Below are 17402 nucleotides of genomic sequence, written 5' to 3' on the forward strand. Positions count from 1 at the left end.
GGCCAATGCAGAAACGAGGGGCTATACAAAAAATGTGTTAGTGAATCTCTCCAAAACACCATGTAGTGATGTACAAATAATGGACACAATAATTGCACCGCTAGTGTCCTTTTAATACGAACATTAAATCAGCATAGCTCATATATGTTTAGTTACATAAATCTACTCCCAATAAAATTTACTTTAATGTTGTTAGCTGCACACTGCAGACGTTTTTTACAGATAGATTGCCTTTGTTGGCATTGACTAACTGGAGAACAGGATTGCTCCTACGTTTGATATAAAAACAATAATCATTTTGGAGACATGTTTCTTCATTTCATTCATTACATTTATTGTATGTATTCTCCATATATATCTGCTAAATATGACATTATGAACTAAGCATCCTTGGTAGGGTTGGGGAGAAAGGTTGTATATAAAGTAGTATATAAATAATGTTATTTACTGTGGAGACCCATATTTAAAAGTTAATGTGTGCAGCTGACATTTCGATCCATGAATGCATAGTGACTGTATTATTTTAGATAGATAGTATATACATGTATATACATGTATATAGTTGTTCTTTTTTTTTATATCTTTTTATATAAATATATTTTCATATATACTGACATTGTTTAACTGCTCTTTTCATAAAATATGTTTGATTCTTAGCTGTTTTGACATTCTATTACTTTCATTGAGTAATTATTGATCCAAAGCTATAGTTTTATGGGCCTTCCAGTAAAATTCCAGTTTAGCAGTAACTATAAACTCACTGGTATGTGCATTCATTAGAGGATCATGCTGTTTTAGACGTCTGATCACTTTACTCAAGCAAGGAACTAACACAGTGTGCTATAAAACAAAAGCTGTGGATAGAAAAACCACAATTACTGACCAGTTACAAATGTGTTCTATTTGGTTAACATTCTTCAAGGACTTCTGAAGATCTTAAAAAAGGCTTTTGATAGTTCAGATATTCCTGACATAAGTCTTTAAAGACTGTGAACCACAAATAATCTCAGAACAAAGCAATTCATCTATGACAACTCTTAAAGTTCAATTATTAATATCAGTGGTTTAGCTAAATTTTCACAAACCTTCCAATATTCTGTACAACTGTTGTAGGATGGAATCTATGATCCGTCCCAGGTATGTGGATGAGAGAAAAAGGAAAGAATCACAACCATAGTCAGTTGGACATACATGCATACTACTGACTCACGTACTACCAGACATAGATTAGCCCAATCATAACTGCAATGGTGCTGGCTAATATTTCCCATTTTCCTCTCTGTCCTCAAAGAGCAGAATACGGGATTGGAGATTCCAAATTGAAACTGCCCTAGAGAATATGAGATATTTGAAATGATTCAGGATATATATACTAGCAGATTATATGTGCATGTCCTGAATATTGACCATGATGATGATGAATTCTACCTGTATTCTGATACAATTCTACCTGTATATATACAACTTTCATTAACAAATGATCTCTTTGTCTCTCACTCAATATATGCGCATGAATTATATATATATAGTTCCATGGATTCTTACTGCAACAAAATGCATGGTAAGCTAGTCTAATAAAGTCAAACTATGTATTTGAGCCTATCTTCATGCACCATTTTCTAAAAACATAATTATTTTGGGGCATTATTGTTACTGTAACTGTGTTGGATCCTCACTAATTTACAGGCAATCATCAGCAAGGATTGAACAATGTAACACAAAGAAACCAGTAAAAGAGTATCACTGATATATTATTCTACAGCATAAAAATGGAAAAATAAATAGTGCCTTCACATCCACTAAATATTTTTGGTTAGGGGCAATGAAAAAACGAGACCAAACTTTTGTCACTAAGTTCCGAGCTACATTCTATAAACCAATATCATGTTCACTCCGAATTAATGTGCCAATCAGTACAGAGTAGATATGCTTGCATGCATATAACTTACTCACTTTGAGATATGACTAGAAGCTGCTTCTAACTTGCCAATTGTTGTACAAAACATTTGTAATCAGCTAATTAAGGACTATGGACGTGTCAACTTAGGGGAGAAGAAAATAAGAAAATATTTATTTAGTAAGTATAAACATTTAACGTCTCTGATATTTATATATAGTAAATATCATGATTTTTAATTAAGAACAGGTTCTTCAAACTATGAGCCCCCCCTCCCATTATTAAAAACTCTGGCAACTGTTTAGATCATTATATAAATTAAGTATTACACTGATTTCCATCTCCTTTTCAGAATTACAAGCCAGGGAACTAGGTTTTTGTTCACCAGCCAAGTAGATCAGGTAATGTCACATACGTTCATAACTGTAAGCCTTTGAGATTTGCAGTATATTAAATTCAAAAACATATGGTATTAAAATCAAGTGTGCAGCACTGTGACATCATCACTCAACTTTCTACTTAAATGCATGCCCATGGTAAGCTCAGTGAGATCACGTCATGTAAGTGGAAGGAAGCAGTAAAGGTCCATTTATCACTCAGTCTATCTAACGGTGAGAGCACTACTCTAGGAATTGCGCCAAATTAATGTTTTGTGACAGGGTCTGTTGGAAGGGAACTCAGCAGTGGATGCAGATGTATTCCTTATTTTGTAAACTAAGTACTTATATTAGAAAATGATTAAATAAACTGTTACTTATATCACACATTTGCATGTAGAATGGAATGCACTGCTTTGAGATTTATTGCCCTCTGGGATTTACAGTAATTTATCATTGTCTTTTCCTGCAGCTTACCCAAGTATATAAATTACCATGATATCACCATTTATTAAAGACCATGATGAAGTGCATGCTTAAATAATTCTCATGGAAGAGTTAAATGTAGACAAATGAAGTCAGAAAAGCACTTTTTATTAAGTATTTAAAGGCTGTTGGTATCAAAACTTTAAATGGTCTAACTCCCCTGCAACCCCCTTTTCATCTCCAACAAAAGCAGCGTTTAGGGAAGAACCAATACTTTAACTAACAACTGCCACTTCATATTATAAGCAATAAATGCATACCCATCTGTTTACACAAAGCGATAAAATCAACCTGGTTGTTGAAATGTATCATACAATTAGATGATGAAAGTTAAGTTTCAAAGCCAGGACTGTGTCCTCCTACCCTTACAGGAGGAGGAAATGGGAGTTTGCTGAAAGAAAGCCCAATCTTGTTTTTCCTGCCCATTTTTATCTGATGCTTAAGCCCACTACTAAAAGCCATACATGATATTACTTCTACCGGATTGCTTCTACGTCTGCCACTATTTAAACATACTACAGCTAATCCCTCCATCCCCACACTAACCCTTCCCAAGACTGTAAATAGCAATATCAACTAATGCCTTTACTACTTACTAGCCTCTGAATTTTAACCAGTCCTCTCAATTATCTCTCCCTGCAACTTTCAATATTTATTAATATTCACATTTCTCACTTGTCCTTGGCTTTAGTCTTATACTCAGAATGTTCATGCTTACTCTGAAGATTCACCCACTTTATCAGAGAGACAGAGAGCAGGGGAATGAGATAACAGTGGAAGTGGGAATATTAGTCATTGTATTCTTAGTGATTAGTCATAGTCTGAGTTGAATAAATAGGTAGTGGATGCTGTTGTAGCACATTGTGTCCACTATCCTTTCACTATCCGCTACTATTTTCTAAATCTACCAATGCTCCCACTCCTCTCTGACTCGTACACCATCTATTCACCGGTACAAGTGACCTACTTACTTCCGCTATGACATTCACTACTATCACACCACTTTCTACTGACACTATCACAACAAGCTTCAACTACCAATTTCTCTATGACTCCCACTAATCATACCATCGCAATAATAACTATTCTCCACTCTACAATACCTACTATTATCCCCTCCCAAACCCACTACCCACTCCTCATTGGATAATATGTACTTCTGTGGATATTCACTCTACTAAATTCCATTAATATTACATTCACCCACTTCAGCTTACAATGATCACTCTATTCTAACAGGTACCCCCTCCACCACTACTGACTAAAGTTTTAATTTGTTATAAACTACTTTCTTACTCCAATTGCTGCTTACTGTATTCTAATTTTGTTAGGGGACTGAGTAGACAGCATCAGCACATAGTTCACCCAATTAATGGTAGACATTGCAGTATAGCTTGTCTGTTAGTAAATAGTTTTTCACAGAGTGCTGGACTTACTCAGAGACTATTTTATTTCACAGCTAATTCACTATACAAATAAAGATGAATAAATGCCTACACTAGTTTGTGGTGTTGTGAATTATACCTATGAATGTGGGCTGTGTATGGGGGCTACTTGTGGAATTGTGTGTGTGGATGATATGTCACAGTGTATGTTTGGTAGTGTCTGTATGTGTGGGGCTGCTTGTGGTATTGCATGTGAGAGGCTGCTTGTGGGGTTGTGTGTGTGTAAATGTGGATGGTCAGTGGTGTTGTGTTTGTGGAGACTGCTTGCTGTGTTTGTGTGTTTGCATTATTCATATGAGGGGAAAGATTCTTCATCTGCATCTCTGTGTATATCTAGTAGTGTCTGTTGCTTCCCTGGGGTCCAGTGGGAACCAGGCTGACAAGGTACAGGTCAAGGGCAGGAGCTGCCATAGCTGCTGTGGGCTGCTTTACTCCAGCACTCGATTCCCATTCATAAGTGCTGGGAGGAAGTGATCTGAGATCACTTCCTCTAAGTGCTGCAATGCGTACATTAAGAATTGTCCCTCACCACTTGTGATCACCGCACAGTTTGCACTATCAGCACTATGCACTATCACAAATATCTGAATTCCCACTGGGACTCCTGATAGGCCAGAGCCTGTCTTTGTCTGCCTTAAGTGCCGTGCAAAGGTATCTCGAGTGCCATGCATGGCACATGTGTCATAGGTTGCTGATCCCTACTCTAGTGTATGTGGGAATGACAATGGGCTCCAACTTCCTTCCTAATCAAGAAGAGACTCCACAAAATCATAATCCTCCCATTCTGATTTTCGGGGATCTGATCTAGTCCAATAAGCCTCTGTCTAGCAGTTTATAGCAAAGTCGCAGTTACGCTCATCATATCAGATTTGTGGAGCGGCAAAATAAACTCATAGCAGGAATACAGTTTACAGTTTTGTAAATAAGGCTGTGTGCACTGATTTAAACGGACACTGCCAGAACTATAAAGCACAAAGAAGCATTGGAGAGACACTATAGGCACTCAGACCATTTTATGTCAATGACGTGGCCTGGGCACCGTGCTCCCCCTCCCCCTGATTTAACACTGCAGCTGACAACATAGCTATTCTACAAGAACTGTCATCCTGATAGCGACTGGAGGCGCCTGCACCAAAATAGTGGAGTAGAACTCAGTTACTTCAGTCAAATGGTCTCAAAGAAACTACCTGATTTGCACAGTGCTGTGTTTTGCTGTGCATGCACACTAGCCTCCCAATGCTTTAGTATGAGGAAGCATTGGATTGACTGAGATTATCAATTTTGATGATCTCAGTCAAAGAGTCAGAGCAGGACGCTGGAGACCAGCAGTGTGAGGGAGAACAGGTAAGCAAAAATCAGCTTTTCGACTCTGGTAGCAAGAGCCTAGTCACCTAATACACATTTGTATTTCTAACGCTATAGTGTTCATATAATTACAGCAAGAATCAGGAGAGACACAGTTGTACAACAGATGGGAATCTAGTTTGGCCAAATTTAACTTGAGCATTTGATTGGTGTGCAGTCATCTCTACCACTCTTTTGTAACACTGAGATTTTCAGAATCATGCTGCTGATAATTATTTAGACCTGGAACTGTATGTAAATATATATAAATAGGGTTAGGAATCCCAAGTAAATTAAAATGAATTTCAAAGTTTAGGCCAAAAACTAAATCCAAACTAAAAGTATAGCAGACTTGGAAATGTTCCATTGTAGACTTTATTGTTGCCAACATTTGAAATTCACTTTGAATTCTCACACATTCACATATTAGTTTTAGTGAATACCCCTTAGAAGGTAATGCTATTCAGCAACAGATGCAGATGATAGTTTTTAGTTCCCTTCACCAGTCATTTTTGGTAGATTGACCGTTGACCTTACAATATTTTAGCCAAAATCGAGAAGCCGCAAAAAAGTCCGGTTTGGGTAATTTGGAGTATTTCCCAACTAAGTCAGAGGTTAAGTTATCATTTAGGGGATATACACCCATTCGGGAGACAAACAGTAAACCATTTTGGATATTCAAAGGGCTTCTCCAAAACGGAATTAATGTCAGCTCAGAATGAGCTATAGAAAGCAGGGGATGGGGTGGCTGTGCTGACTTTATTACAGGAATACTATGTAATTGCAAAATACAAGAGAATAATATATTATACACAGATAAAAATAAAACAAAGTATATACAAAATTGTTTATAAATAGGTTCCTGCTCACTCCTAGTCTGCATGGTTGTTGTCAAGAAGGTGTTTCTTGACTCTTTTGTTTTAAAAAAAAAATGTCTCAATTTTCCCCCAACAAAAATGCTTTTAAATACAAGATTCTAGCAAGCAACCACCCGAAATACATTTATGATTAATTATCCCACTGGTGTGATCCTAAAACGTTATAACATAAAGTTAACGCATCCCCTGTGTTACTAATCATCTCTTGAGGCTGACTTAGACCACATGTGTTTATTTTCCTTCTGCCTGTCCATCTGTGACACAGGCCTGGTTTTTCTAAGATCCCAGGAGCAAATGGCCAGATGGACAGGAATATCTAACAAAAGACAATATTCTTCCTATGCATTACATAACATAATACAAGAGAGAGAAGAAGAGAGAAAGTGAGACACATGTAGTTAAAGGTTATACCCATATATCTCATTGGTTAAACCTATAAAATTAAAATCTGCCTATTGTAAGTAGTTCAATTGTGAAATTGTTATACAATGACACACATACAACTAATAGGCCCTGCATATTGTAAATGGTTGAATTGTGAAATTGCCATACCTATGAGATATACATACCACACTATGGAATGTTTATTTATTTCTTTATTGAGTTGTTTATACTCTGAATGTCTGTCATTTTGTGAGTTGTCCATATTTTGAATGCTAACTATTATACCCACCTGAATGCGCTTCACCTTTTTACTCAACATTTCTATTTCTCCTCCTTACCTTCAATGTGTGCCCTTGTTGTGCATAGACTGAAATGAATTACAAAGGCATTTGCAAAACCTTTATATATGTTAAAAATTGGGACATCACATAAAAAGGTTAACAGAATTTAGAGATGATTTCAATATTTTAATCAATCATGTAATTCTCAAAGAAGTGACTAGACCTGGGCCATGCAGATATTTATTGGTGGCCAATTCAATAAATTAATTAGGTTTTTATTCAGGTTTAAACAATCCATAGTTTTATATTACATTATTGAAGTCAGCTCCCTGGTGTGCAATGCTGGATTACTCATGTCCTATACAACAAATTAGCTTGTCAGATGAAATATAGCAACTATATTGAATTCTGATTTCTCAGTTTGAATGAGAGTAGCGGTGTACAGGACAGGATTAAATTAAATCTAATTTCAAAGTGTACCTAACGAGGGTCTTCAACTTATGTTTTTATGATCCATTCCCAGTATATGATGGGGGCTACCAAGGTTAAGCACGGCCTATACTGCTTTTGCAGGCCTTCACTTTGTCAGTTGCCTGCAAAAGTAGTCTATGTTGTCTTGTGTATATTTCTCAAAAGCTGGGGTATTTATATTGCATTTGTTAGTCACAGAAAGGGTTATTCTAATAAAGTTAATAGAGCCATGTATAATACACCGTGACCCAACAGTTTTTTTACTGCCTCCGGCTCATGTCAGAACCCAACAGGATGCATTGTACTACGTCTTTGATTTAATTGAGTCTTCCCACAACATGTGTTTCTGAATGGAGTCCTTCCCATTAAAAGTTGGCCAACGCTGAAGCAATATAAATAGATATAGACAGACAAACCAGTAGTATGTTAGAAACCCATGGCTCCCCCTTTACATTGTTCACTGGATCTGTCATAGTGTGAAGTTAGTGCTATTGAGGCCTATCTCTCTTGGTGGTCTTTCCCAGCCTAAGTGACTGCTGGCCAAATGTTAAACATACTGCAAAGTCATTAAAGGCCCAGTAAGAGCAGCTCAATACAGGGATATTCTTCATTAGTGGACAGAGCCATAAAACACTGAAGCACAATGTCCATTGAAACTGTCATTTTCTATGAAGACTACTTTAAAAAGAAAGAGATACCTTTATTTATTTTTTCAGCAGAAATAAAGAATTCTTTAGCTCCAGTGCTGAATCAATGGAGCTCACTGAGAATTCAGCTCAAAGGGACATTCTCAGAATCCACATAGCATTCATACCTCTGTGTCAGCTACAAGTCAGAGGTGCAAAGAGTCTTAAAACACGCCCCATAGCCATGAAAGAGGAGACAGCCAGGCCCTGTAAATGCTGTTTTTTTAGCAAACCCTGACTGTCTACACTTTAGACAGTCAAACCGTTTCACCTGCTGATCCCTGGGACTCAATTCAACTCCAGTTCTCCTCCACAGCCACCAACCTTTCCTCGTCTGACAGAGGTTTATTTAATCATTTTGTTTCACTCTGGGCTGATTCATACACCCAAATAAAGTGCCAATTGTGTGAGATGTTCATAGTTACATTTTTAACATTTTCTGTGTTTTTTTTTTCTACCCAAAAGTAGACCATTGGCAGCACTACAAAACGGTCCATTCTTTTTAAATATCTCTATGTAAAGATCTAATGCCAGTCAGGTAAAAAAAAAAAAATACTTTAGAGTCCCGTTCAGATTGATCAGAACCACATTTTTGCAGACTTTGTAACACATTTTTGTGTTTTTAATTCATTAAAGATGATTAAATCACTATAATACAGACACAAATGAAATCTGAAAGTAACTATTACTGTCAGTTCATTCTCTATCAAATGCCTAGACTAGTAATATAAAAAATAAAAACTGTGCCTTTTCTAACTACAACTCCCATAATTCCCTTAAAGCCTTTGGCATGTTATTTGTCATCCAAGAACATTTTATCGAAAACTCCTGGCCTACACAAAGGCAAATTTATTTGTGGTATACTTTATGTATACTGCACTAAACTAATCATTTTATTTCATACTTCATACCTGCCGAAATACGTTTTTGGTTCGACCATACAATAGAGAGCTTTGATCAATAAATGTTTTATTTAAAAAGAAATGGTGTTCAATAAGGTGTCACTCGTCCTATTCTTTATTCAAATGTAAGAAGTGTTATTTTTTTTACCTGCCTCCACATGTTTGGGACCCTAAGGGGCCTAACTACAAGTCAACTTATATCACAGGTTTTAAATAGATCTGCCAACTATTACTAAGACAGTTGCTTCCTTCTTAAACTAATTGATTTAATAACACCATATTGTATTTTTAATGTTAGTAAGTGTGTTTGATGCTAAATTGATTTTTTTTTTTTTTGATGATTTTTGTTTTTCAAGCTATGGGAAAAAGAATAGTTTTAGGAAGGAACTGCCCCACATTCCACTAATTAAAGCCACATTTACCATGATATTGTCTGTAAGAAATTGAATTCCATCATTCCCAAAGGCATTTGTAAATACATTGTATTGTATGCCTCCACAGCAGCCAAAGGGTTACCCTGCATGATCCTTTTGTAGACATAATCTTCACATCTCTTTTCCTAGAAATAAATATCACTTGATACGGCTATACAGAATTTAAAAATAATTGATAGAGAGAGAGAAAGAAAGAAAGAAAGAAAGAAAGAATGACAGAGAGAGAGAGAGAAAGAAATTCCAATGTGTCTGCAAGATCACACCAATTTAAGTAAAAATGTCTATAATTTTCTTTAAATATAATTGATATTAAGGAGTAGTACTTTCTGAAGGAAACAGATGTAATGACAGAGAATGCAAGTCTTTGTTTCAGTCTCTTTACAGTCCAGCCTGTATTACCAACTCCCAACAACATACAATTATCCACGCTCCAAACCAGTGAACATTACTCGAAAAGTAGTAAGCAGAGGAAATTATGCATTAAAATGTTTGTGTGTGAGATTATATATAGCTATGACTTTGTATAGCAATAAATGTTGCCTCAGATGCCATGGGCTGCAACTTAGAGTGTGCTTAGTCATTAATCACCTGGCTGAGCATGATGGGACTTGTTGTCAGTTGCCATTCTAGAAATATGGAAATTATCTACATTCCTTTCTGTGTTTTTTGTTTTCTATCACATGTGTAAAAAAAAAGTGTAAAAACACAAATTTGTGCATTTGTCTTCTAAAATGGCACAAAATCAGCTCTAAAATGGCACTTTATGACTCTCAAAAAATACATTAACAGTACATTTGTAATAACAATAGTAATAAAACTATCATTAGGTAAGTACTCTGTATTTTAAAGAAACATATGCAATATTTTAAGATTAATATGTGAAGAAAGAAACTAAAAAGATTTCTCATCATCTAAAAAAATAATAGTACAAATAAATCTGTTTTGAAGTTAAAATAACACCTAAAAAATTTCCACAAAGTATCTCCCAATTCTATTACCATCCATACTGGAACCTCTGAGATCTTAACAGCCACATAGTTTATTTAAGTAGGCACATACACAAAGAATGCAGTATGCTGCCTTCATGGTGAGCCTGCTTGGATCCTCTATTTACATTGATACAGAAAGCTCCCTGTTACACTGCTAGTCTGCCCTGCCTGCATTCATTTCAGATACATTTGCTTTGCTATATGCAGTATAAAGAATCCTCAGTTCACCTTTTCTGGTGCTTGGTGAGTAACCAGAAGAGGGCAGGATACAGGCAATCAACCCAGTCCCCCATTATATGTTGCAGTTTAACTGAAATAGAATTTATAACACACAATATCACATTATCATTACCCCTGTAGTGAGGTGTGTTAATCAGGTAAATCACTGTGAGGCACTTTTTTGCTAGTTATCTGAATAGTGTGGGGAAGCATTATCTTGATCAAGGTCCCATGCTCATTGCCAAAGCCCAGTATGAATACAAATGGCTATAACTCTCCAGTGAGCAATGGACCTAAGTTTTGCCCTAATAAATACCATTATCATTGCTGCCAGGAATATTATATGCCCAGCAGCACAGTGTGGGCATATATCATTTTAATTATTAACCAATTTACTTTGTGGGGATAATCAACTGCTCACCATGCTTTCTACAAAGCAAGGGATATGCTACCAGTCAGACATTAAGTTATTAAGTATTGGCACACAATACTACCTGGAGTGTGCCCTACACTACTACAGAGCCTTGCACATAATAGTACAGAGCTTCTAACATGCACTACTACATAGGTTGGTACATGCTCGCACATTACAACACAGAATGTGCCATACACCACTAGACACATCACACTACACAGTGGAATCAGTCATATAATACCCTAAAACTGTATTGAGGCAAACGTTTATCTTTGTACTCTATTAGACAACACAGAATGAGGATTTCTCACTACTACCATCACTCATACAGTAGCATACAGCACCCCTTACTGAGGAATCTGTCACTGTACCCCACAACCTAATAAACTGGCATGCAATACTATACCATTGGCCATTATTATATATCACATCTAGCACACTAATACTACATACAGTATCTTAGTATTACCCAGAGTACTGCTCAGTGCCATAGTAGACAGTACTATATTGAACTGAAAATTATATATGTGTCCATTGACTGCAGAACCTGACATACAGTGAGTGGATGGCTGCCTTTCAACACAAAGGTCTCTGCTTCTCTATGTGAAACTTTCCCAAGATACTTCAGACTCCCATATCAGAGCTGCTGTCTGATTGTATCTCTGAATTTATCAGATTGAAACATGCTCATCAATGGTGCTTTCTTTTTACACTAGTTTATGTTATGGTTATAATGAATATATACTAATAGGGGTTCGAATTCCATACGATTTTATTCTAGGCTTCCCCTTGCCATCAGCTGACTCAACTCTCCTTACTTAACCTCAGGGCTTATGGGGAATAAATCATTTTAGCTCAGCCAAAGCTGCTGGTTTATCAGAGTGTACACATCAATCACTGAAACAGGTCACTTGGAAAAATCATACTGAAAGAATACAAAAAAAAAAACTGATAAATGTAGTTTAAAAATAAATACATAATTAATATATATATATATATATATATATATATATATATATATATTTTTTTTTTTTTTTTAAATGTAAATATAAAGCAATTGGGCAGTTTAGCATTTGCTACTCCTGATGTGTTTTCCCCTTTAATTAAGGTACAGTGCTTGCTGTTTTCCTTCTCCACCAGATAAATCTACTACTCTTTACCCTTTTGCTTCCAATAAATAATTGCTTTCAGTGGGGCTGCTCAGAGAAGGTGGAAGGGCTTTGCTTGTCTAGACCCACCCCTCTCACAGACGTGTCTGAATATGACATCCCCTGGGGGAGTGGAGGGATTTCAAGTAAAGAAGGATCATTAGAAAAAGCAGAGGAACAAAAAGACAGAATTCCACCCTTCTAACCCTGTCCACAGACACCTAACGGACCATGGGTTTTAGGAGGTAGACATAGGTAACTTCTCAGGCCAGCATACACTGGGGGACACCAGCACCTTACCATCACTATTTTATTATATACATTAAGTCGTGCAGAGTTAGGCAAGGAAAGGTGCATTAGTGAAGGGGGTCCTGCACTTAGCTGGGTATATAACATAATATAATACCAGATGGACATCCATCTCTCCATTAAAAGAATACATTATCAGTAACTTGTGTGTCTTCCTTCGAATACTATGCAAGAATTACAGTCTCCCTCTCTGCCCTCACTGAAATGAATTGAGAATGTCTATCTTACCTCTGCACATCACCAAAAATGTGAATTTTGTGTGCATAGGTTTGGTGGTGGCAGACTGGCATTCTAATCAGTTATTTTACCTTTCTTTCTAATTTTTTTTTTTTTTTTGGACAGAAGTTTCTGAGACACACTGAGGTTTGGGGGATGGGGTGGATAGAGGGGAGCCATTCTGCCCCCTCATATATATTTTTTTCTCTTACCTCCTCTGACCTCTGCAGCATGGATAATGAAAATCAAAGTGATGAGAATGAGGGAGCTGAGGGACGAATCCCAAAATCTCCTTTTCGTTTTCCACCTTGTGCTCCACATCTCCAACTCCAAGAACTGGGAACCCCCCAGAAGATAAGGAACCTCAGGATTCAATCTACAGCACCAACTCCTTCCAATAGTCCAGGAGGTGAATCACTACACAGCCATAAGGAGGAAGAAACCCAAAGTCTGGCTGGGGGAGAGGGGGGGGTCTGGTGGGTTTTTCTTCTCTTTTGCCCAGCTGAGATGTGTGCCTCCCCAGTCCCCTGCCTATAGACTGAAGAAGGTTTGAGGGCTTTAATCAAAATGCAAAGCTCCCTCTCTCCTCCTAATGTCCCACCGTCAGGGGGTTGGGCTAAGACCCCACTTCTAAGTCTTCAGTCCTTCCACAGCCAGCAAATAGTGATCAGATTCCAAAATTCCAAGACCCTCCCCGAAGAAAAACTCTCTCCAGGTTGGTTCAGCCCCTCTCCCACCCTCCCAAAATAGTGGGCTCCTGCTATATTTGTGCAGCGGTTTGAGAATGGAAGGAATTGCAGGAGAGCTTGACAGCTCCAGACTGGCTTCTGGTCATCCTGTGCAGTGCCCTGGTCCCAACCTGTCTGAGCAATCCTGGTATTAGTGGATCAGCTTCAAATCTCACTGGACTCCTACTTGTTCTGGAAGATGCACTCTCTCCATTACCCTGGCAGGATTTCATTCAGATGTAACTTTTGGAAGCAGCTTGCTACTGTCTGTTAAACCTATATAACTGTTTCTTTTGTTGTGGGGAGAGAGAGAGAGGGAGAGAGAGAGCAGTCCCTTCATCTGTTCCAGATTAACTGTGTTACACATGCATTCTGTGTGCTCATTTATTTACAGATAGGAAGGTTTGCATTTCACACCTAACATAAGCTATTCGGAATGTTTCACGTATATACATCTAACTATGTTCTATTTTGTGTGTGTGTACAATATTTTACACACAATGATCTATCTGCCTGTAGTATTTTGAGGGTTTTTTTTGTTTTTTTTGACGTCCACATATTAAGTTTTTGCACGTTTACAAGTCTGCCAAAGAGGTATGCACAATACCTTTTGTAATATACACTCGGTATATTATTGCACACATGCAAATATTTGTGTACAATGCACTCATGCTGCTCTGCAATAAAATATCAATTATTGTTGCCAGTTATTTTGTCTAGTAATAAACATATGACATATATGACATACTATATATACAAAGTTGGAGGAAGTTCGTAAAGTAACATAAAAGCTTTCTAGTCACATACTTGTAGATGTGCATGTTAGATCTATATGCTACTTTGTACGGTACACTCACAGCCATGTGCTGTTGTATACTATATTAGTACACGTGCATGCTAGCCTGTTTCAATATCTTATATTTTACACATGGTCCCTGGATATCCTGTTCCATACAGTGCTCTGCAAGCTTTTTATGGACTACACATAAAACAGATGCAGATCCATCTAAAACGTGCATTTAATTATGCTATATGTACAGTATGCAACATTACAGCAGCATTACATACATCTTTGCATAACACATGGCATGGCAATTCTGACACAAACACACACACACACACACACACACACACACCTCTCTCTCTCTCTCTCTCTCTCTCTCTCTCTCTCTCTCTCTCTCTCTCTCTCTCTCTCTCTCTCTCTCTGTTATTAGCATTAATTTTCATATCCTATAAATACTTGCAGGAGTTATGTGTCTTAGGCATTTAACACTGAATACTGAGTTCAAATAGAATATAAAACAGAAGAAAACTATATTAAATGATGTGATATTCCTGCATTATATAGTAGTGTTTCTATTCTGGTGTTTCTGTGCCCAAGGATGAGTTCTCAAAGTCCAACTAAGAATATGCAGGTGATGCATAGCAAGTGTGTAATTGTTCCCCCCTGTGTACCCTGCTCCTGAGTCAAGAGGGATTGGCAGCTGAATCCTGCATGTTGCTGTAGAACAGTATGCAGCCCATATCCCTTTGATGTACTGCTTTTCCTGCCTCCATTCTGGAGGTGTGCTGGGGCTTCCCAACCCCCTCAGTAATGTAAGGGTTAACTCAGCAACCCAGTCCGCACTCCTCCCTCCACCAACACAACTAGACGTCAAAGTTTGCAGTCCTATCAGCCAAAGTGACCAGCAAGCAAGGTGTTTACTCCTCCTACTACACACAAGAGCAGTTGAGTCATTGTAAGTGACAAGAAGTCCTAAAGTGGCTAAAGTGGCTTTTTTATCAGCGAAGGGTTAATGCCATTCAGAGTATCAGTACATTTCATTAACTCCCTAACTTCGGTGTTATGAACTGCTATATCATGAACTACAGCAACGTATCCTCTAATATTTTTCCATTAACCGCAACTCTTATCTTTATATTTAGAAATCTGTACTTAATTAAATTGGGAAAACCTCCTCCACATTCTTGAACTATTGTGAAGTGAGAGCTTGCATATGGAATCATTTGTCAATGCTTTCTGGTGAAAAGCTTCTATTGGGTGATCACTGTGATTGTCAAATTGAAATGGTACATTTGCAACGATCTCCAAAAAGAAGAAGGCGTGTGCACTGCAGGGGTTAAATCTATCACAATATACAATCAAAACCACACATATATAACTGTAATAAAACACACCAACACAGATATGTTTTTATTAAGTTTACAAACACATTGTAACGATAACCGTACTCACTTTCAAAACAACATAACTTGTAACCAAAAATATCCAGCCTCTAAAACTACACAGAGATTTAAATTATGACTTACCATAGTTCTGCCCATATAGTCAGAACTAAAACATATCAATAACCAATACCATATAGTCTCCCCCCCCCCCCCCCCCTTTGTTTAGGCAGGTGACCTTAACCTCAATAAAAGACCACAACAAAAATAATAAATAGAGAGGAAGGGCGGGACAGCAACTGTAGCATAAGATTTTGAAGGTGCCCACTTCAATGTTTTCTTCTTTTGGCGCCAAGCAGTTACCACACAACGGCTTATACACCACATTTTCCCGCCAAAATTGCTCTTGCAGACAAGCTCTCCAATTGGAGCGCTGACCGCGAGGACACTAAACATAACTGCAGACCGTGATGGCATCATCTCAGATTTGATGCCCTCATGATGTTGAGCGAGCGCATGCAGCACGCTGCGCAAATTTACTCTCCCAACCCCGCAGCGCACATGTGTACATGGTCAATTGACCATGTACAGTCTTGTGCATTGCAGGGGTTAGATCTATCGCAATATACAATCAAAAGCACACATATATATAACTGTAATAAAAAAACACACTGACACTGATATGTTGAAGAATAGCCATGGTCTTTTATTTAGTTTATAAACACATTGTAACTTTAACTTTACTCACTTTCAAAATAACATAACTTGTAACCAAAAATCTCCAGCCTCTAAAACTACCCCGAGATTTAACTTATGACTTACCATAGTTCTGCCCATATAGTCAGAACTTATCAATAACCAATACCATATAGTCCACTCTCCCTTTGTTTAGGCAGGTAACCTTAAACCCAACCGTTGCAGCATTCAACTAATGCTGCAGCCCACCCCACCAGACCACTGCTTTATCAGTCAAAATTTGTAAATCATTACTAAAGATATCCAGACCAACATCCAACAGATGAACACATTACTAAAAAACATACCATCACCTGATCCTCCATATTAACAGGGAGAAATGTAAAACCACCAATTGATAGCATAAATTTCTCCATTGATTTATTAAGCTTGGGCCTTACTTTTTTTCTAGTGCTTAAAAAATTTGCATTGCGCAAACACACTAGCCTTGGAACTATTTCTTACCAGATGATTATACAATCAAAACAAAAACAAACAAACAAAAAAAAACCTTTTGTTTTACCTTGTGGTCACCCCTTCCTAGTTGAGCCCAGATGTAGAGTGATTAGAGCTGATTATAGTTGCTTGCCTGAAGGGCAATCGTGGTATCACCCAAACACTAGTCGAGACTTAGTGAAGGGTGAAATAGAACTGTTTATTTTAGGCAAGATACACAGTATTTATGCACAGACCCCCACCAGAGGGTCTCCATTCAAAGTAATATGAAAACATAAGACCGCCCAGGCGCCGCTGTGTTTGGGAGATTATGGTATCCCCGTACAAACTAAGCCAAACACACCAAAACCCACAAAATTACACACAATACAGTAATGCATCCCCACATGCCATACATCCCCAAATAGCTCCTGGTCCCAGCTATGATCTCTGCAAA

At 37.6% G+C, this 17402-nt stretch overlaps 1 protein-coding gene across 6 annotated transcripts in view; it reads right to left on the reverse strand.

The window, feature by feature from the left end:
- The window catches only part of COL11A1 (collagen type XI alpha 1 chain), a 188536-nt gene extending 175077 nt beyond the window's left edge, over window positions 1-13459 (reverse strand). For 4 of the 6 annotated variants that reach the window (XM_063426068.1, XM_063426069.1, XM_063426067.1 and 1 more), the window contains exon 1: window positions 13094-13459. In XM_063426068.1, coding sequence (XP_063282138.1) covers window positions 13094-13202 — 109 coding nt within the window. In that variant the 5' untranslated portion in view covers window positions 13203-13459. The remainder of the gene's footprint in view (window positions 1-13093) is intronic. The other 2 variants (XM_063426071.1, XM_063426072.1) reach the window with 1 other exon arrangement.
- Window positions 13460-17402: the final 3943 nt, after the last annotated feature.

The sequence above is a fragment of the Pelobates fuscus genome, chromosome 7 (assembly GCF_036172605.1).
Source record: "Pelobates fuscus isolate aPelFus1 chromosome 7, aPelFus1.pri, whole genome shotgun sequence".
NCBI lineage: Eukaryota > Metazoa > Chordata > Amphibia > Anura > Pelobatidae > Pelobates > Pelobates fuscus.